Source organism: Ursus maritimus, unplaced genomic scaffold (assembly GCF_017311325.1).
Source record: "Ursus maritimus isolate PB19 unplaced genomic scaffold, ASM1731132v1 scaffold_2, whole genome shotgun sequence".
Classification (NCBI taxonomy): Eukaryota; Metazoa; Chordata; class Mammalia; order Carnivora; family Ursidae; genus Ursus; species Ursus maritimus.
The window spans coordinates 76,605,884-76,629,276 of NW_024424452.1; the positions used below are offsets into that span (position 1 = coordinate 76,605,884).

The 23,393-nt window shown below is 34.0% G+C and overlaps 1 protein-coding gene across 2 annotated transcripts in view; it reads left to right on the forward strand.

Moving 5' to 3' along the window:
* SUCO (SUN domain containing ossification factor) overlaps nt 1-23,393 on the forward strand; it is a 90,535-nt gene that overhangs the window by 14,074 nt on the left and 53,068 nt on the right. For both annotated transcript variants that reach the window (XM_040636222.1, XM_040636221.1), the window contains exons 2-6: nt 13,272-13,380; nt 15,403-15,513; nt 17,659-17,813; nt 19,402-19,539; nt 19,765-19,915. In XM_040636222.1, coding sequence (XP_040492156.1) covers nt 13,272-13,380; nt 15,403-15,513; nt 17,659-17,813; nt 19,402-19,539; nt 19,765-19,915 — 664 coding nt within the window. The remainder of the gene's footprint in view (nt 1-13,271; nt 13,381-15,402; nt 15,514-17,658; nt 17,814-19,401; nt 19,540-19,764; nt 19,916-23,393) is intronic.

Consider the following 23,393-nt stretch of genomic DNA (forward strand, 5'->3'; position numbering starts at 1 on the left):
GCGAGAGAGGGAACACAAGCAGAGGGAGTGGCAGAGAAAGAAGCCTGATGTGGGGCTCGATCCCAGAACGCTGGGATCACGCCCTGAGCCGTAGGCAGACGCTTAACGACTGCGCCACCCAGGCGCCCCTCTTTTCCCTATTTTAGGCAGTTACCCCAGAGTATATTTGAGCCTTTCCAGTCAGCCTTCATGTATTTATTTGATGTGTTTTCTTCCCAAATAGTCTTGTTTTGCTTATATGTTATAAAATTTTACATAAATTATATAATGCTATTAATCTCATTCTTTCTGCTTCTTTTCATTTAACACTTTTACTTTTAATTGCTTTAGTTATTAGAGTCATCATTAAAGTGCATTTTAAGTAGTTAATGATGTGGCGGATGCCCCCGTTTAGCCTCATAGTTTCATTTATTCATTGAGCACTTTGTGTGTGGCTGCTTCTAAAGAGAGACTGTATGTTAATAAATGCATGTGAGTGTATTCTGTTCCATTTGCTTGTGCTTTGCTATCCCAGTACTGTAGTCTAATTAGAATGGTTTTGTAATAAATTTAATTATCTGGCAATGTGCACCACTTGCCTTTACTTTTTTTGTTAATTTAGTTATTCTTGGTCCACTTTTTTTCTGTATCATATTTAGAATAATAGGATCCTTCAGGTATTTTGATAACAATTATATTTGAGTGATGAATTGCTATCTTTACATTGCCGTCACCAGCAATCCATCTGTGAACATACTGGCTTTTTGTGTATTTATTTCTTTGCTGTATGATCATTACCAGAGTTAAAATTTTTTATCTATAAATATTTGTGTATTATTTTTCTTAGGTTAATTTCTAAATTGTTTTATAATTTTTGTTATTGTTAATAGCTTATTTTCTTTTTGGTTATTGCTGGGAGGAAAATATAAACTTTACTGTTTCTTAAATTTTTAAGTTGAGATAATTTACATACAGTGAAATGCACATATATTAGCTCTATATGTCATTGGATCAGTTTTGACAAATATATATATTTGTGTAACCTGCCCCCACATCAAGATATAGAACATTTGTATCACCCCAGAATGTTCCTCTTGTCCTTTTCTAGTGAATCCCCTGAAGCAACCTGTGATTTGATTTCTATCACCGTGCATTAGTTTTGCTAATTCTGGACTTCATCTAAATGGAGTTATACAGTATGTTCTTGTGTCTGGCTTCTTTTACTCAGCATAATGTTCCCAAGATTTATCCATGTTCTTTCATTAGTCAGTAATTAATTTATTTTTATTGGAAGTAGTACATTCTATGAATATACTATAGTTTCTTTATTCTGTTGCTGTTGGACATCTGGGCTGCTTCCAGTTTTTGGCTATTAGAAATAAAAGGTACTGGGGCCATTTTCATACAAGCCTTTTTGTGGACATAGTTTTCATTTCTCTTGAGAAGTACCTAAAAGTGGAATTGCAAGTGCTGAAACAGATGGGTATCGTATGCTTCTGGATATAATACCCTGAGAAAGATACAACATGACTTATTGAAGGATTCCAGGCAGGAATACATAACCTGGATCTGGTCATGAAGAAACATCAGACAAACCTCAGATTAGGACCATATTATTTAAAAATAAAAGGACTGTGTTCTTCAAAAATATCAGTGCCACATAAGGTAAAGGCCAAAAACTATTCCAGGTTAAAGGAGGTTGAAGACACATGATAAATGCAGGACATGATTTTAGACTCAATTCTGTACTTGGGAGTAGTGGAGGGGGAATGCTATAAGGATATTATTGGGTTGATTGACAAAACTGCAATATGGATGATAGGTTAAAAAAGTATGTCAGTGTAACTGAAGTTGAGAACTGCACTGTGGTTATGTAGGAGAATATCCTTACTCTGTGGAAATACATACTAACATAGAGATAAATTATATGGAGAGGGAGAAAGAAAGTATGAGAAGGAAGATGTCAGAGTATGCTATGAGCAAATGACAAGTCATGGAAAAAATGAGGCAAAATGTTACCAATAGGTTGATATGGTTTGTGTATGTTCTTTGTACTATGCTGGCAATTCTTCTGAAACTTTGAAATTCCCAAATAAAAAGTGAAAAAAGAAAAAAAAAAAAAAACCTGGTTTGGGCTTTCCCCTTCTCTATGTGAGGTATTGATTAATCCACTCAAATTTCTTTAATTTTCATTAGTTTTATACTTTGTTCCAATTTTGCTATTTTTCTAGAGAAATCCGTTTCTTCTGACTTTTCAAATATATTGGTATTTGTATAGTTTGTAATAATTTATAATTTTAAAAATCTGTTTTATCTGTGGTTATTTCATGTTTTTGTACCATATTTTGTTAATTCACATCACCAACTCTTTTTTTTTTTTTTAAGATTTTATTTATTTATTTGACAGAGATAGAGACAGCCAGCGAGAGAGGGAACACAAGCAGGGGGAGTGGGAGAGGAAGAAGCAGGCTCATAGCGGAGGAGCCTGATGTGGGGCTCAATCCCAGAACGCTGGGATCACGCCCTGAGCTGAAGGCAGACGCTTAACCGCTGTGTGCCACCCAGGCGCCCCCATCACCAACTCTTCTTGATCGGTTTTGGCAGAGGTTTATCTTTTTAACATTTTCCTCAAAGAATCAAGTTTTGGTTTTCTGAATCTTTGCCTTTCTTGTTCTTTATTTCAGTGCTTTCTGTCCTTACAGCCTTCCTTTTTTTTTTTTTTTATTCACACGGTTATCTCTTTGAGTTGAAATATTAGCTCTTTTTTTTCCCCGAGTTTGTCTTCCAGTGTGTTTAGAAGCATAGTTTTCCCGCTGTTGTCTTATCTGCATCCCTCCCATTTTGACCAGTAGTCCTTCACTATAATATTTTATAATGTTCCTTATTGTTTCCTCTTTAACGGAAGGATTTTTCTGCTGCATAATTGTTGCTTCTAGACTTAGAATGTTGTTGGCTTTTTGTTACTTCAAATATTGTTGCAAAATGGTTGGATAGTATAGTTTATTAGATCTTCAGTCTTTGGAATTTGAGTCTTCTGAAGTTTTAGTATATGGTCAGTATTTGGGAAATACTCCAGGTGTGCTTGAAAAGCATGTTTAATTTTATTTGTTATAAAGTTCTATATATTTGATCAAGCTTGTTTCTTATATATAATATAAATCTTATGTTTCCTTAGTTTTTGTCTATTATTTTGTAAGAGATAATTTAAAATAGGCTACCAGGGTGCCTGGGTGGCTCAGTCAGTCTGACTCTTGATTTCTGCTCAGGTCATGAACTCAGCGATTGAGACTGAGCCCTGTGTCAGGCTCCATGTTGGACGTGGAGTCTGCTTAAGATTCTCCCTCTCCCTCTGCCCCATGCCCCTCCCACCACGCTCTTAAAAAAAAAAAAAAAGGCTACCATAATTTTTGATTATTCTGTTTTCACTTGTAGCTTTGGTTGTTTTATATATTTTGAAGAGATATTTTGGGGTGCATATATATTTATAATCTTTTTACTAAGATAAATAATAAATCTCTTAGTGACACGTTTACCAATTTAATTAAGTTTTGTCTACTTAATTAAAATTGCTACTTATTTTTTCATGTTTTCTTAATGTATCTTTACTCAAATTTTTAATGAATTGAGAATTATGCCTAACATTTCCTAACAAGCCTCTGTATCTAACATAGTATCTTTTAAGTATTGGTAGTCTTAAGTGCTTATTTAGTTTCTTCAGTATAACTCAGAGGGGAACAACATTAACTACCATTTGAAAGTTTGACAGACTCCAGTTTAGTTTTGCCCTCTCCCTGCAATTATTAGGCTTGGCTCATTTGCATATTAGCATATTCTTTATTGCACATTAATACGTCTTGGAATTTATTATTGCATTATTTTGTTAAATTTCTTTGATAAGATTATAAAAAGTAATTGTTTAAAGTAGCTAGGTCAGTATTTCTGAGCTGGCAGTTGTGAAACACTCTCATTCTAAGCCATTGGTATTAAAAAATGGTGTTTCCTCAATCACTTCTACATTAAAGAATACTTTCTGTCTTAATGAAATCTTTTTTTGTCACTTCAGGGCTTAATTCAGTTGCTATATTCTCTAGAAAAAATTTCCTGAGTCTTCTCCTGTTGCCTTCAGTAAGAGCTAATTGATACACCTTTTACTTAACATTTAATCTTAATCACTATTTTTTGAAATATATAGTTGTAACATACCCTTTAAAACAGCGCAGTGCCTAGCAGTATTAGACTGCTACTAGGTTCCCACTGCCAGAAAAACTTCAGTCACTATACATTCCAGTTGAAAACCTTCCTTCAAGAAAAAACTATGTAATGTCATCTGGATGCAAACATTCATTCCTTCCACATTGTAGTACTTTTTTTTTAGATTTAGTAACCATTAAGACATATCTAAAAGAGCTTTTGTGGAAATTATAGGCAAATAACAAATATTTGTCATTAAAATAGATGAATATGTATTTAGTCTATTAATACATAGTAAGACTATTTTTTTGGAGAGTGAACAAAAAAAGATAAACATTAATATAAATATGAAATTAAAATGGAGTGCTCAACAATTGCTATTCTTTCTATTGCTTGTAAGTTCCATATAGTTTATAATTTATCCATATGCTTTTTGTCCATTTCAAAGAATTTTATTCTGGCAACTGTACCCAGGCAGGTATTATAATAATATATGTAGAAAGTAAATACAGGGGCGCCTGGGTGGCGCAGTCGTTAGGCGTCTGCCTTCGGCTCAGGGCGTGATCCCGGCGTTATGGGATCGAGCCCCACATCAGGCTCCTCCGCTATGAGCCTGCTTCTTCCTCTCCCACTCCCCCTGCTTGTGTTCCCTCTCTCGCTGGCTGTCTCTCTCTGTCAAATAAATAAAATCTTAAAAAAAAAAAAAAGAAAGTAAATACAACATTGAATTATTATTTTCTTTCTATTGTAAAAATGGACAGAATTCCAAAACTTTTTCTTATGGGAATTTAAAGATATGTCAGAAAGTATAGAAGGAAGAGTGTAATAGGCATGCACCTGTTGCCTAGCTTCCATCATGATTAGCCTTTTGTTAATCTTATTTCTTTCTGCTGCACTTCTTAACACAGCTTTATCAGGGGCATAATTGGCATACAAAAAACTACATAAATTGTACAATTTAATACGTCTTGGCATATGTATACATCCATGAAACTATCACAAGAATTAGTGAACATTATCCCCTTTACCCTCAGGAATTTCTCATGCCCTTTCATAATCCCTTCCTCCTGGCTTCCTCCTCTAGGCAATCACTGATTTGCATTCTGTAGCTGTAGTTTAGTTTGCATTTTTTGTGTTATGTAAACAGAATCATACACTGTATACTATTTTTTTTTTTGGCCTGGCTTCTTTCACAGAAGAATTATTTTAAGGGTGTTTTGTGTTTCAAGTTCATTCCTTTTTATTGCTGAATAGTATTACATTGCATGTATGTAGTACAGATTATTTATTCATGTACCCATTCACGGGCATTTGAGAGGTTTTTCCAGTTTTTGACTATTACGAATAGAGCTGCTGTGACCTTTTGTGTTTTCCTTTCTCTTGAGTGAATACTTAAGGGTAGAATGGCTGGATCATATGTAAGTGTATGTTTCACTTTTATTTTTATTTTTTTATTTTTTTTTTTATTTTTTTTAAGATTTTATTTATTTATTTGACAGAGATAGAGACAGCCAGCGAGAGAGGGAACACAAGCAGGGGGAGTGGGAGAGGAAGAAGCAGGCTCATAGTGGAAGAGCCTGATGTGGGGCTCGATCCCAGATCGCCGGGATCACGCCCTGAGCCGAAGGCAGACCCTCAACCGCTGTGCCACCCAGGCGCCCCTGTTTCACTTTTAAAGCAATGCCAAATTGTTATCCAAAGTGATTCTACCATTTTATATTCCCATGAGCAGTATATGCAAGTTTCAGTCCTTCCATATTCTTTGCAACACTTAGGCCAGTCTTTTGAATTTTACCCATTTTAATAGGTATGTAGTGGTCTCTCATTATGGTTTTGATTTGCATTTCTCTATGACAAAGGATGTTGAGCATCTTTCACTTTTTTTTGCCATCCATATGTTTTCTTTGGTGATATGATGGTGAAAATCTTTTGCCTGTTTTTTAAAAATTGGGTTGTTCCTTTCTTTTTTTTTAAAGATTTTATTTATTTGCCAGAGAGAAAGAGTGAGCACTGCATGCATGCACACAAGCAGGAGAGCTGCAGGCAGAGGGAGAAGCAGGCTCCCTGCTGAGCAAAGAGCCTGATGCGGGACTCTATCCCAGGACCCCTGGATCATGACCTGAGCCGAAGGCAGATGCTTAACTGACTGAGCCACCCAGGCGACCCCAAAATTGGGTTGTTTCTTAATTGAGTTTTGAGAGTTCTTTACACTGGATACAAATCCTTTATCAAATACATGCTTTGCAAATTTCCTCCCAGTCTGAAACTTGCCGCCTTGTTTTAATAAGTATATTTTGTGGAACAAAAGTTTCTAATTTTGAAGTTCAGTTTCTCAGTTTTTTCTTTCATGGCTTGTGCTTATTTTTAAAAGAAACTTGTATTTTGGTTTGATTTTAGATTTATAGACAGTATGCAAAGGTGTAGTGCAAAAAGTTAACCATATTCCCTTCACCCAGCCTTCCTGAATGTTAACATCTCCCATAACCATAGTACATTTGTCAAAACTAAGAAGTTAACATTGATAACAGAACACGGGCCATGCTTTTTATGTCATATATAAAAACTCCGCCTAGCAATTTTTGTTGGGGGAAGGATCAGGTGGTGGTATAATATTAAACTAATATGTCCTATAATTGCACTTATAAATGCTTCAATAAAAGTTAAGAGTGAACACATTTTTTTAAGGCAGTTTTGTGGAGTTATTTCCACGTGCAGGATGCCAACCTAACTACCCACTGATTTAAATTCCGCGGTGTAATTCTGTTCATGTCAAGGTCAGAACCCAACATTTAACAACATAATCAAGTAAACTGACATAGAAATCATGTGCAAATAGAAGGAAATCTCCAAAATGTGTGTGTGTGTGTGTTTTTATGTAACTATTTGTTCAAGGTTTTAAAAGTTATAGGATAGGATAAAATTTTAAGTGTCAAAGACAGTTTATAATACTTTTGTATCTGATCAGCTGTGGGCAAGAGGATGAAAGAAGTATTTGGGATAGTTCAGAAGTAAAAATTAACATTATGTATCAGTTTGTTATTCTCACCGAATCATGTTCTTAGGCAAAAATACCTATTTTTATTCCTTTTCCTAGAATCTAAAATATTTTTTGTTTTAGTAAGCATAATGCATAATATTGTGTTTACCCTGTGCTGTCCCAATTACAAGTGCTTTAAGCTATCTCATCAAATCCTCACAACAGTCCCAGGAAATAGATACTACTATTTTGAGAAAATAGGCACAGAGAAATAAATGTTTGTTCAATGAACTTGCCCAAGATCCTACAGGCTGTGTGATTATAGTCCGCATTCTTTTAACCATCATGCTAGGCCCGCTAGCAAATTGTCACAGTTGAATTATCTTGTAATATTATGCACTTCTGCAAATCCTTGCCAGATACCTCTATTATTGTGACCTCCTGAAAGAATGGAAAGATTTCCACTACTACATCCCTTCTATGAAGTTTTATCTTTTTTCCTCCATTAATAGTTATACTGAGTACCAAACTCAACAGCAGTGATCATGACTTGAAACCTCTTGCCTGTAAATTATAGTAGTAATTGTAATTTTGCACCATTACATAGCTGGTGTAGTGGAGATCGATTGATCTATCTACCTATAAAGGGTATAACTTTTTAAAACACTTTATCAGGAAATAATAAAAAAGATCCATGAAAGATAGCCATGCACACACTAGGCATATTCTTGGGATGTTATCTCAACTTAAGTTTTATTTTTATTACTTTTTGCCTCTCATCAGACCCTAATAATTATTTGCTAAAGGCCAGAGCTTTTGAATTCTTTGATATTTAAAGGTCTTGAGGAAGTTATGTGGCAATTTCAGCTCTTAGATAAATTTTTAAAAATTAGATCATTGTTACTATATATCAGCTGAAATTTGATTTCATTTTTGTTTTATTTTTTCATGAAATTTGCTGATTGATTTAATGTTGTGAGTTTTTCTTACTGTTTAAAATTTTGGAGAACAGTGCTAATATTTTATAACAGGGTCCTCTGTTTGCAAGACTTTTTTTTTAAATGTACAGTTACTTGTATAAATAAAACTGACTTGTCCTATTTTTTAGACAGTCACTGAGAAGCTGTTTGGGTGGTTTTTGTGTGTGTGTTGGGGGGGGGTCTTGTTAAGGAAAACCTAAAGCTAGAGAACACAAAGCTAGATTGATGGTATTTTTACCCTTCCCACTCTTACCCTCAAAATTCCTACCCAGAAAATCATTTTGTTTTCCATAAGAATATTCTACATATGCAGTATATATATGAACATATTCATAGACGTATTTTTAGTTGAAAATGGTTTTTAGGGGCGCCTGGGTGGCTCAGTCGTTAAGTGTCTGCCTTCTGCTCAGGGCGTGATCCCAGAGTTCTGGGATGGAGCCCCACATCAGGCTCCTCCAATGGGAGCCTGCTTCTTCCTCTCCCACTCCCCCTGCTTGTGTTCCCTCTCTCGTTGGCTGTCTCTCTCTCTCTGTTAAATAAATAAAATCTTAAAAAAAAAAAAAAAAAAGAAAAAAAGAAAATGGTTTTTAATAAGTTTGGAGGAAGAAATCACTTGATTATTTGTTGGTTATTTGCCATGTACCTCTGCTAGGTTTTCTAAATATGTTGATTGGTTGTATCATTTAGATTAAAACATTAGCTACATGTAAAAGGAAATCACAATTTGGCAGAACATTTGCAGCACTACTGCCTTGATAAGATAATAAGTAGGTAAAGTTACAAAAAAAATTCCTTTTCCAAATTTAGGTAAAGAAAAATGTAAAATTAAGATCTGCTTAACATAGGTTTTCTTTTAAAGATGATTTTTCAGCATGTAGACTCTACTTTGGTTCATTTTATTATAGATTTACTGTTTTTAACCCTTTAGACGTTTTTCTTGCTCCAGGTGTCAGGCGGTCATTTTTGTTGAAAAGCATGCACACACACAGACATACACCACACACACACTTTATAACTACTGCTACTTGTGACTGCTAAGGCTTTTAGACTGGATGTTAGTGAATACTTTCAGTAAGCACAATACTGTCATGTATGAGACTCTTGTTTCACTAAAGTATGTAAAGCTCAGTATCCTAAATGGCACTCAGATATGCTTTTTTAAAGACCTTTAATTACATCTACTCTGAAAGTTGATACCTTTCTTTATGAATGATGAATCCGTGCCACCTTGGTAGGGAGGAGCTGACAAAAAGGGATAAATATCCTCTTGGTTTCCAGATTCTCTTTTTTTGAGTTTATGTGTGTGACCAGGTGTTGTGTGGGTGAGTTGAGGGAGTGGTAGTGGTGAGATGACGGTGGTGATGGGAGGGGAGTAAAAAAAAAAATGATTGAATTTCCTTCTGGTATATGCTAGAAAACAGTTCTCCACCTTATACTTTGCTAGTTTTGGCTTTGTGGGGTGGGGTTAAAGTGGTTAGGAATTGGTTCTCAAAGAATTTATGTTTTAAATGTAAGTGAGGATATACACAGAATCAACGAATAGAAAGTAACAGAATTATCACTCATTTTGAACTGTGGGAGAATGTGAAGATCGCTATTGATCTTGATGTGATTTCTGGTGCTGAGCTTCTTAAGTCTAGAAACTCATTTCTTCAGGCTTGGCACTTTCATAGTGCAATTTTAGGAAGTTGCTTTAATAGCATGGAATTAGACCTATTTAATGATGCAGCAAAGTGCCTTCACCCAATATGATCTGATCTACTTGTTCTTAAAGTGGGGGTTCCATATCTGCTTCACCTGGGGAATGTGTTGAAAGTAAGGACTCCCATTGTAGAGATCCCTTCTTGTTCAGCAGACTTGGAGTGCTTTTAAGGTGTTTTATACTTTGGTAGCTTAAAATTTCTTGAAAGTTATTAATTGGTGATAATTTTTATCTATTTTAGACTTATAAAAAGAAGGTTATGGTTACCTCTTATAGTTGTACTAGCATCTGTTATTAAGTAGAGACTGATAATGTTAGAGGTATTTAAATACCATTGATAAAGCTATAATTAAGAGGTGGAATAGGGAAGATAGGTCAAGAATGTATTGTATACTAATGGGGGCGCCTGGGTGGCAGAGTCGTTAAGTGTCTGCCTTCGGCTCAGGGCGTGATCCTGGCGTTCTCGAATCGAGCCCCACATCAGGCTCCTCCGCTGTGAGTCTGCTTCTTCCTCTCCCACTCCCTGTGTTTGGGTTCCCTCTCTTGCTGGATGTCTCTGTCTCTGTCAAATAAATAAATAAAATCTTTAAAAAAAAAAAAAGAATGTATTGTATACTAATGGCAGGTGTATTAGGTTCTCCAGAGAAACAGAACTTCTTTGTATGTGTTTGCGTGTGGGGGGTTAATGAGGCATTGGGTCACACAATTATGGAAGCAGAGAGGCCCATGATCTGAAGTCTGAAAGCTGGAGACCAAGGAAAGCCAGTGATACAATTCAGATTGAGTCTGAAGTCCTGATACACAGTGGTGCTGGAGATATCCCAGTTCAAGGGTCAGAGAAGAGATGTCCTAGCAATGAGGCAGTAAAACAAACAAACATAAAGGGCAAATTCTTCCTCGTTTTGCCCTTTGTTCTATTTAGGCCCTTAAAGGATTGGATGGTGCCTACCCACATTGGGGAAGGCAGTCTACTGAGTCTACTGATGCTCATTCCAAAAAACTCAGAACTAAGAGTAAAAGGATTTGAGTATATGATATTAAAAACAAGGATTATGAAATTTAATATCTGTTGGCCTTCACGCTAACTGTGAACATGATGACTTACACACACACACACACACACACGCACGCAAAGATGAGAAACAACGTAAAAGTCTGCAATAAAGAAAAACGTAATGTTTCCATATGAGGTTTTGAAAAGTAATATATTATTGTGGTTCAAAATTCAAAAGACACAGAGTATTATTTAGTAAAAAATGCTCTTGTATTTTTCTTGTGACTCTGCCACTCAGTTTTCCTCCTTGCAACCAAGGTAGTGCTTTTTAAAAAAAAATGCTTCAAAGAAATTTATGTACACACAAATACCTTTGGTACACGTGTACACACATGGTAGCCTACTAAGTATGTATATGTACCTTGCTCATCTCCCCCTTTATTTTTTTTAGTTTTAATTTTATCAAAGTAGTATATCCATATGAAAGTCAGATAGCTCTAAGATTTATTTATTTATTTTGGTTTGAAAGAAACCACTTTCATCTCTTAGCTGATTAATTTTATATTCTTTGTCTCTAAAATAATTGCTTTAATGTCAGTTTTACGTATTCTAGTGCAGATGATCAGATTCTCTTTACTACATGCTGGTAATATAATTCTGTCATAATTTGGATTAGATTAGTATTCATTATTTATATAATTATTGACTTATATAAATGCTATTTGTAGCTGAGCCATGTGGTTAAACATGATTACTTTTCCTTTTCTGTACTACTTTTCTTTTTTCCTGGAATTAATATTTGACTTATTAAGTTTGCTTGGTTTTTTTACTTAATTACAAACTGTCTGCCAGTTACATAAATTTGTGCTTAAGATTTTCAGAGACCTATCAGACGTGCTGTCAATTTCATCCTCCGAAAGAAGGTTCTTCTAGAGTTTCTGATAACCTCCAATTTAGACTGGTTGCTCCCTGTTCTCTCTGTATAGCTGTTACCCTAGGATTTCTATTTCCAGTCACCCTGGGGATTCCCTCTCCCTCTCTCATCTCAATACCATATTGTTGTAATTACTGTGGTTTCATAGACATCTAGTTCCCTCACATCAAAATCTTCTTGATTATTCTTACTGTTTATATAAATTTTAGAGTCAGCCTACCTACTTAAAAATTTCCTTTATGTCTTCAATATATGGTTTTCAAATCTTCTGTATATATTAGCTTAACTTGTATAATTTGACTTTTTCAATGTTAAAGAATTGTCAAATATTGGTGACTTCAAACAGGTCTGTCTAATAGAACATTTCTTGCTAAGTTTATATTTTAATATTTTATTGTTTCATTTGCAAATGGGGACTTTTCTTCTGTTTCATCTTGTAACTGGTGGTGGTGGTTTGAGTAGATTTGATTTGAATCTTAATTTTATACCTAGGAAGTTGGTTCTTTTTAATTTTCCACCTATATGAAGTTATTATCTGCAATTAATGATTATTTTCTGTCTCCTTTTCCATTTTTATACCTTTTATCCTGTTATGTAATACTAACAATAATGGACATTTTTCTCTTGTTTCAGATCTAAATAGGGTATTTTTAGGTTACTTCACTAAGTTCGGTACTGACTTTTAGGCTTGTGTATTATGCATATATGTTTCCATGGTAAACATCTGCTTATTCCTATTTTAAGAAAATCTTGATGGATGTGTAAGCTTATCAGATGTCTTTCAGTGACTGTGGAATAATCATAAGATATTTTTCCTGGATATTTTTGCATGGTAGACTAAATATATAGATTTTATTATATTGAACCACTTTTGAATATCAGAACTAAACTCTACTTGATCATAACAGTGGTATATTATTTTTTTGGTGTGTTCCTAGAGACTTTCTTTTTTATTGTTTTATTTAGAATTTTTGTGTCTGATTTCATAATTTGTATTAACCTGTAGTATTCATTTGTGTGTGCTATTTCTCTTAATTTTGGATATCACTACTTTGTTCCCTATATCAAGATTATTTGGAAGCTTAGCTTCTATGCTTTGAAATAGTTTAGGCAGCTTTAGAGTTCTCTGTTCTTAAATATTTAGTAAAATTTAGATTATTATTGACATCTGGTACTTTCTAAGGACGTTAACTCCTTGAAAACTTTTTCTTTTCCTTCTGTGATAATTATCAGATACTCCTTTTGTGAAATCTTTATTGTTTTATACCTTCATGAAATTCATAATGCCTTACTTGGAATGCTGATAACACAGTTTATGGTTTTTTTTTTAGGGCATTAAATAAAAATACTTGTCTTACATACATTTGTCTTCATTAAATTGTTAAGTTCTTGAGGGCATTAGGGTAGGAGCCCTCTATTTATTTATTGCCTCAAATTCTAGCCCATAGTAGGGATTATGTTGTCTTAACAAGTTTTCCTTCTTTCTTTCTTTTGGTGATGGTGATGTTTTACAGGCTTCCCAGTTGGCGTGTATGTTGTAAAGAGAGTTCTTCAGCTTCATCATATTACTCTCAAGATGACAATTGTGCACTAGAAAATGAAGATGTACAATTCCAGAAAAAGGTACCTTAAATAAAGTTGACAATGTAATTTGTGTGTCAGCTTTTTAAGACTTCCTCAGAACATTTGGAATAAAAGTAATTTCAAAAATACTTTGGCATAGTTTTTGGTGATTTATAATTCTCCTTGCTGTAATATGAAGAATTACTCAGGTAATTCTGAAAGTAAGCTATCCCTGAGATATTTATATGTTTATTCTTGGAATGTCATAATATCATTAGTCTTAGAGTAGGGAGAAAAAGTAGCTATTCGGAGAACTGAAAACCAGTGGTTCACTTTTTAATAGTCTAAATAGTTAAAAGGTTTAAAAAGAAACCCCAGTCTTACAAGTAAAAACTTAGAACTGAGGCTTATAGGGAGACTGTGCAATCAGTGGCTATGTAGTTTTTTTTTTTTTAAGTATAATTGGGTGGAGTGAATGGAGTCCAAAAAACCAGCCAAACGGTCTTTAAATCATTTATTATTTTATCATTTTTAAAAGGTGGGGTGCCTGGCTGACTCAATCAGTAGAACATGCGACTCTTGATCTCAGAATCGTTGAGTTCAAGCCCCACATTGGGCATGGGGCCTACTTAAAATAAATAAATAAATAAAAATAAATAAATGTATTGACTAGATTTGGCTCCCCCCATCAATATATATATTTTAAAATACAATTGAACCTTGAATGACATGGGTTTGTGAACTGTGCGGGTACAATAATATGCAGATTTTTTATGGTACAATACTGTAAATGTATTTTCTCTTATGATTTTCTTAACACTCTCTTTTCTCTAGCTTACTTTAATGTCAGAATACAGTGTATAATACATATAACATACAAAATATGTGTTAATTGACTACTTATTATTGGTATAGCTTCCAGTCAACAATAGGCTATTAGTTTTGGGGGACTCAAAAGTTATATGGAGATTTTTGACTGTGGTAGGTCTTGGTACCCCTAACCCCTGGATAAACTGTTCAGGGATCACTGTATAGAAGTAATTTATACTGACTATAAAATATTCATATTTATATCCTGTTCCCCTCCCCAAAGGAACCACAATTGTTTCTTGTGAAAACATTGAGACTGCTTTTTGGGGGTATCTATATATGACACACAAATTAGTATTTTATTTTCCATCAAATGTCATATTATAAATATTCTACAATGACTTCCCCCTCTGCCCCAGTAATATCTCATAGACATCTTTTCATGTTGCTGTACTGCGATGGCTACATTTTTATTGTCTTGTTTAAATTATGATATATTTCTTTATTGGCAGACTTTTGCGTTGTTTCTCAGCTGTGTGTGCACGTGGGCTTGTGTGTGTGCATGTGTGTGAACATAAGCTTATAATTGTATACTTGGAGGGGTTGGCATGATATTCAAATTTTGGAGTTATGTTGGATTTATTTCTGGGATGGAGTATTTAAAATTTTGAAGACTGTTGATGAATATCTCTTTAAAAAGAATACAGTTTTATACTTTTACCCATGGTCTGTAAAACTTCAATCCAATCTCTGATGAAAAATTGGAAGACTAAATGTGAGAATGAATATAAGCAAAGCATTCGGGGGGAAAATATATTCTTTCACCAAATATTTAGGTATCTGGTATATGTTATAAAGTCTTAGATAACCAAAGAATATGAAATTTGCTTTTATGAAACTTATATGCTGGAAGATACTTTTAAACGTGAAGGTATCTGAAATCTTAACTTGAAAGTCAGTGTCAAAAGAGAGATGATACAAAGAGCTATATGTACATTCATTTATTAGATATTTCCTGAAGTCTTACTGTGTGCCTAACACATCGTGCTGTGTGGTAGGACCAAAGTGCTTATTAAGAAATCAAATAGAGGGTCTTGAACTCATTTAGTGTGTATTTTAAGTGTGGTAGCAAGGAAGGGAATGCAGGATGATGGACAATAAGCATGTAAACAAAAAAAGTAGAGTCAGATGTGTTATAAAATATATAATATTGCTTAAGACTATTTTGTGAAACAGTTTTATTGGTTTCCCTTTTTCTTTGTTACAATATAGGATGAAAGAGAGGGACCTATCAATGCCGAATTATCGGAAAAAGTGGGTTCAAACTTACCTATTCCTCCAGAAGAACGTAAATTAAAAGATGACTACATTGTGGATGTACAAGTAAGCTGTGTTGCTTTGGTTTTTAATGATACGTCTTTTAAAACTACTTCACAAAATAGAAAACTTCTGTGTGGTCACCATATTGTGTATTGTTACTTTTTCTTTTTGAACTGTTGTGCAATTGGCCTTAATACTGTTCACCTGCTAAGGATACTGCTTTTGAGAAAATGTAAAATTATCAATAATAAATGTGACCATTTTCTTTGTAGTAAAAGTTTGGGTGTAAGTTCTCATTTCTTAGAGTCCATTTTGGCTCACTATAATGGATCTTTGTCTCCAGATTTTTAGATGTTGGCAATTTTTTTCTAACTTACAACAAAAGAAAGTATTCATATGTAAAACAAAGTATTTTGATACCAAACTTATGTCACTCAGTGTGGAATATGAATTAATAGGTTAAAATATGTTTTATATATTTCTTATGTTACATTCTCAATATTATTTTCCATTTTGTACATCAGATTTTATGAAAGATGTTAAAAACTAGACCAGAGTATAAGCTGACCAGAGTGCTGTACCATCTGGAACCCATTTAATATCAGGAATAGCTGAAGGAACTAGGGATATTTGATCTGGAGGAAGAAGAACTAAGGAAAAACTAAGTATCTCAAATATTAACAAAAACAAACTTCAGCTCAAAATGAGGGAGAATTCTTTTTTTTTTTTTTAAATAAAATTAGAGCTATTTTATGACTTAATTGGGCTAAGTACAAATAGTGAGTTTCATTTTATTGGATCCTGGAAGATGTTTGTCACATGTTTGTACGTAAGAGTAAGAAAGTGTTCTCTGTAGCCCTTCTAGTTATATGACAATCCCAAACACTCCTGCCATTGTTCAGTCTCTAGAATTTTTATCATGGTGTACTCTTGCTCAAATACTTCGAAGTGCTCATTGTGTCTTATAGACCTGTGCTGTTCAGTATAGTAGCCACTAGCTACATTTGGCTATTGAGCACTGGAAATGCAGTTAGTCCAAATTGAGACTTGCTGTAAGTATTAAATACATATTGGATTTTGGAGACTTAGTAAAATAATAAAAAAAAAAAAGTAAAATATCTCATTGATTTTTTTTTAAATATTGAATACGTGTTAAAGTGATAATATAATATTCAATAATAATGTAATACTTCTTTTCTCAAGGCCTCTACCATAAAATGCAAACTATTTGTATTCCTTTGTGAATTTTTCATTTCAGTATAAATAATTCCCTAAATGATCATATTTTATATTCCTCTGACTCTATACCGTATGTTTTCTTTCTGCTCCCATACTGGGTCCTTTTTTTCTTCAAAGTCCTAGTTCTTCTAGTCCATAATAGTCTATAGATTCTCTTTTCCTTGACCTGAGCATGAGTACCTCTCACTTGATACTCACTTAATAAGCATTCGGTGTCTACTATGTGCCAGGGAACATGAAAATCAAGAGAACATAATTCTTACTCAAGACATTTATAGTATACTTGAAAAGTATACTATACTTTTCAGAGAGAAGGAGACCTAAATAAGGCAATTGAAGTGTTACAGATGCTGTCTTAAGTCTATACAGAGAATAGTAGAGGCATATAGAGGAAGAGGAATGGCTAATTCTATTTAGGGTTGGTTGTGGGGGAGAATGTGCTGATAGAGGTTTCAAATACGAACGGTGTTAGGTAGATTTCAGATTGTGTTTTGGAGGAGTGAATGGCCCAGAGCATCCAAGGACTGAAGTATTAGTGAGAATCATTTATTGCATTGTAATGTTACTCGTACATGCCCTGTGTTGTTGTTTATTGGTGCGCATTATCTTCTAAACTGCTCTGGGGCAAGGAGTGTGTGTTGTACTGTTTTATATATTTAAATATGATTTCTGTGTTGCTACTAGCATTAATTAAAGTAAGAGAGAAATATATGTAGGTCCTGATAGAAAATAGGAAAGAAGAAAGGCAAGCTCCTTTGTCCTAGTTTGTGAAATGCCATGAAAAATGTCTAGAGCTTGTACTTTAATATGACATGTATTCTTTGGGGGTTAATGTTGGAAGATAGGATTTTATAGAAGTACATTGTTGATACTGTCACTTTTGAAACATACTTTTATAAAATCCTGTATAGCTAAAGAGATAATTTATTAATCTCAACATTTAATAGAACTGACTTTTTTTTTAAACAGAATATGGAGTCAAAAAAGTTAAGTCCATCTGTGATTGAGACACTCCCTACAATTGATCTACATGAAGATTCTTCCAGTGTAGTTGTGGGCAGTGAAAACATTGAAAATATTTCCAGCTCATCTACCTCAGAGATCACTCCAATCTCAAAGCTTGAGTAAGTCATTTCAAAAAAAAAAAAAAAGAATCTCATTAGGTAATGATAGAAAAATGTCTTTATAAGATAAGGCAGTTTGAAACTCAGATTTGAAGTTTAGGCTATATAGCAGACCTAAGTTATGATGGCTGTGTTTTGCATTTTTATTTTATTTTAATGTAATGATCTTTTGATATGAGTATTCTCCCGAACTCAGTGAAGTTGATTAGACCTCAACCGTGAAATCTCTACATCACATAAAATGAGGTTCTACTTGTTTAAGAAACTACTTCTTTGAGTTATCTTCCCTGTAATTATCAAAGATTCAAATGTCAGATAATTCATTTCCATCAAGTATTACTGCAGCATTCCATTCATAGTTGTGTTTTTTTGCAAATAGCTACCTTTTTCAAACTTGATAATAAATGCTCAGAATACATAGCTGTAAGATTTCCTTAATTTAGAAAATCTATTATGGACTTTCCTAGTCCTTACAGCAACACTGCGAAGAACAAAATTCCCTTCTGTCATATTACATTAAGCATTTCCTTTATCAATGAATTAGTATATATATATATATATATATATATATATATATAAAGTGGATAGGACAATATCTAGCACATAGTAATAATATATGTGTCAGTTAATATTATCATCGCTACTTTTTTTTTTTTTTTTTTTTAACCACAAGCACTTTTTAAACACTTATTCTTCTCAAGAACGGAAGGGACTGGGGTAGAGGATGTTAGAGTTGCCATTTAGGTGTTTATCCTAGGTAAGGAAATAGAAGACATTCTTAGAGGTAATGATAGTATTTAAAAATTTAAAAATACTTATTCCAGAAATAATTTAAGGCTAGGTATTACATATCTGAACAGTACATCTTATTTTTCCATTATACTGAACATGACTGCTTAGTGAATTGGAAGTGAATAGGGGAGGGTGTGTATTTTTAAAATGAAATTCTAAAAGTGCCTTAACATAGTGAAATGTTTTGAGATAATAGATTATTTTTTGATACTATAGGCATCAACTCTAATACTGGTAGAATATACCAACAGACAGAGAGGAAACATTAGAGAAGATGCAATTAAAATAAATTTTAAGGGCACCTGGGTGGCTCGGCTCAGTGGTTAAGCATCCAACTCTTGATGTCAGCTCAGGTCATACTCTCAAGGTCATGAGATTGAGCCCCAAGTTGGGCTCTATGCTCAGCGTGGAGCCTGCCTTAAATTCTCTCTCCCTCTCCCCCTCCTGTCTCCACTTGGGTGTGCTAGTGCGCTCCCCTTCTCTTTCTCTATTAAATAAATACATACATACATAAATATAAAATCTTATTTTTTATGAGACCAAATACTAGACTATGATATTTTGTTTTGAAATTTGGTAATTATGTATTTAACAGCCAAAGCCATTAACAGATCAAGAGTCAGCAGCTGACTTTACATGATTTAAAATAAATAAATTCTTGAAAACAGCCTGTAGAACTGTAAAGCATTCTTCTCTGGTTTAGGTTATGTTTTGAAAATCACTAATACAGTTTTTAACTTAGGCCACATTATGTTCATTGAATTGCCAGATTGTCTTTTTTTGTTTCTATTTTTAGTGAAATAGAAAAATCTGGTACTATTCCTGTAGCCAAACCAAGTGAAACTGAGCAATCTGAAACTGATTGTGATGTTGGTGAGGCCCTCGAAGCCAATGCTCCCGTTGACCAGCCTTCCTTTGTCAGTCCACCTGAAAGGTGGGTGTGAGCTGTTGTTTGCCCTTTGTATAATTCTGTGTAATAGCAGTATCATGTTTGAATGGACTTTGGTGTGTGCTTAATTCCACTTTATGATCGAGAGAAAGCAAATCCCTTTCTGCGAGTGTCTTGCTCTATTTTGTACTTGATAATTTTAACAGTTTAGATTACATAAACTTGTTATTCAGCTAATTTTTTTTAATATGTCTTTTTGGTTTCAAATAGCCTTGTTGGCCAGCATATAGAAAATGTGTCATCTTCACATGGCAAAGGAAAAATAACAAAATCAGAGTTTGAATCAAAAGTTTCAGCAAGTGATCAGGCTAGTGGTGATCCAAAATCTTCATTGAATACTTCAGATAATTTAAAAAATGAGGTAGGTATATAACCTGCACTATTTCCTACTTTATTATATGCATTTTTAGTATCAGCTGATCTTGCAATTTGCTAACATGTTTGCTGTAAAATCAGGGATTAAGTAGTTAATGAGGACTATGGAACTGAGGTGTGTGAGCTGTGCTCCCTGACAGCAACTGGTTACTTCCTGGGTACTGTTTCCAGTATATTATTTATACATACAGTTGTTCCAAGTATGAACTGTCTTTATATAATTAAGTGGTTTTCTGTTACTGTCAACTGTTTGGTAGCAGATACATAAAGTCCTTATTTAAGCAGCTTCTTGGAGAGCTATATAGAAGAAGCTCTGATTATTAAATTCAGAATATCAGTTTAACTCCATATACATTATTAAATTTAGACTCTTCAACCAGAATTATTTTAGAGACATTTTTACCTTTTGTTATTTGTGTGCAGAATACACCTAGATCAGCTTATATTGAAGAGTATGATTTTTACAGTTACACTATCCCCAGGTAGCAGTTTTACTTTCTTTTCTCCTTTTGAGTTCTGCTTTGACTTCATATAGAGGCCAATGCAGAATTTCCTGAAGACGTGTTGACAGAGAAGTCTAGTCTTCCTTCAGGTAAGAAATAACTGAATAACAGAGATGAAGTCCACCCATGAACTGAACAAAAGTAAACCATGCAGAATCAAAGAGTAGTTCAAAGTACTGAGTACCACGTCCACATTTGTTCCTTTTTAATTTGAATCTTCTGTTTTCTACCTTCTCTTTCATATATGTTCAGTGAATCTCTACTCACAACTAACTAAACTTCCTTCTGGAGATTTTACTATCACTGTACCAGCTGTTTTTATGATGCTTCTTACAATTATAGGAGCTCAGCATTTCATAGTCCACCGTCTTGAAGGAACTAATTTTCCCAATGAAACCAAATCAAGCATATGTTATAGTTCAGTTGTCCACAGCCATAAATAAAATTAGACAAACATTACAAAAATGTCTCCTTTGGAGGTATTTAAGTATCAGATGTAAAGTTCAAGCACGGCAGCCAGTTTTGTTGCTGTTTTGCTTGTCTTCCTTAACCATTAGCAGGCCGAGACTGCTCTTCATTACCTAGGATATAAAAATGGTTTGTGAGTTTGTGCTAACAGGCAAAACGGTGTGATTTTTAACTGTATTAATATCCTGGAAAAATTATCATATAATGAGCACATTAAGAAATATCCAGTAATTTTGTGTGTTGCCCAGTTCAGGATAATATTTCCCAGTTAAGTTTGCGTGACCAGAGAGTTTTTTTTTTTTCTGATGCAAGATCTTTGTGTTATCCCTGTTATCTCAGGAATCTGAAAGACAGTGTTTGTCATACTGAGACAGCGTTTTACCAAGAGTTTTTATTGTATTGTTTAGTTCTCTGATTTGTTGCTAAGAGGTGATAGTGATTGCTTTGCCTGAGCCTCAATGAATGTATGTATGTATGTTCCTCTACTTTTGTTGTTCTGTTAGTATTTGGGTTTTATTCTTAAGTACTCAGGTAGGTTAATTTTTATAAATACATGTTTTTTTGCTTATTTTCTCATTGTGTTCAAACTAGGTTTTTATTTAATTTTTCAATTAATGGTAATACTAGCTCTTTAATCTTTCTGCTATTTTTTTTTTTAATAGCCACATACTTTATTTAGTCAGTTAGCTTGTCCTGCAAAACCCTCCAAGGTGGAGGTTGTATGGAGCCAATCTGCTGTCTTCCTAGAGGGAGATTATGGGTATTTGTATTCGTGTAATTCTAATAAACTAGTGTATTTCTGATTCTAAACTAGTGTAATTCTAATATGCTAGTATCAGTCCTTAGAAGTATGCTTTAAGATAGTATTAGTATTTGTTCTCAAAAATGTGCCCTACTATATACAGCACATATACACTGTATGAGACTTGGGCTGTTTATCAGAGTAAGCTATCTAAATAGATGTTGTGCACTTCTCAGGGAACTATTAATAAGTATGTTATGCATTGTTTTAGGAGTACAGAAATAAATAATTGAATGAGCATCTTTATATACAGTATTCAGCTTATGGAAAAAATTACAAATTAAATTGTGTGCCTATCCCCAGTTATATGTCTTCTCTCCTCTTCAGATAGAACATCTATGTCAAATTCAGCATATGTGTGTGTGTTTAAGAATGTGTTTTTAAACTTTTTCCAAAACTGCATTATTATAAACAGCATGTACATACTATTATTTGGCATATTTTGAAGTAATATAAAATGGTATCATTCTTGCCTTAAATATCATTTTCACCATTGTTTTTGAGATTTGTCTATTCATGTTTACAGTGTTGTATTTCACTACCACAATTTATCTGGTCTTCAATTAGTGGATATTTAGGTTGTTTCTAATTTTTTGATATTGCAAACAGTGCTGCAGTAAGCATTCTCATGCGTGTATTTTCTTAGGCACATGTGCATGTTTTCACTCATATTTATACATAGGAGTGGAATTATTGGGTCATAAGGTATGCACATCTTTACTTAATATTGCTAAATTTTTTTAAGTTTATTTATTTAAGTAATCTCTGCGCCCAGCGTGGAGCCTAAACTCAGGACCCCGACCCCAAGTTTGAGAGTTGCATGCTCTTCTGACCGAACCAGCCAGGCACCCTTAATATTACTAAATTTTGAATCCCCTTCAAAAGTCTAATAGATGTCCCATGGTTCAACAGACATGCCACACTTAAAACTCCATCAGATTGGTATTAATTTATTCAGTGTCTCTGGTTTTCATTTGCATTCCCCTGATAATTACTGAGATTGAGCATTTTATATTTTCTTTGCTGACTTTATTGTTCATCTCCTCCATTATTGATTTGTAGGTAGTCTGTAGTTGGTAGTAATCCTTTATTGGTTGCATATATTGCAACTACTTTCAGCTTGTGGTTTATTATACCATGTAGTTTATGGTCTTTTGGTACATTTAATTTTAAAATTTTAATCCAGCCAAATGTATTAGCCTTTTTTTTCAATGATTTATTCTTTCTTCACCTTGTTAAATCCTTTTATATATGAAGATTTTTCTGTACTTTCTTTAAAAAGCTTTGTTTTTCTTTAGACTCCTTGTGTTTCTTTACGTTTTTAAATCCACCTTAAATTTTTATGTGAATGGTAATTCGTGTTAAGGATCTTTTAGAAACGATATGCTACATATAAAATTAGTTAGCTTTCTTTAATGCCTGTATTATTTTAACTTAAATTTTTTTTTTTTAAAGATTTTATTTATTTATTCGACAGAGATAGAGACAGCCAGCGAGAGAGGGAACACAAGCAGGGGGAGTGGGAGAGGAAGAAGCAGGCTCATAGCAGAGGAGCCTGATGTGGGGCTTGATCCCAGAACGCTGGGATCACGCCCTGAGCTGAAGGCAGACGCTTAACCGCTGTGCCACCCAGGCGCCCCATTAACTTAAATTTTAAGATGGATGCATTACAACTATAGTATTTATTAATT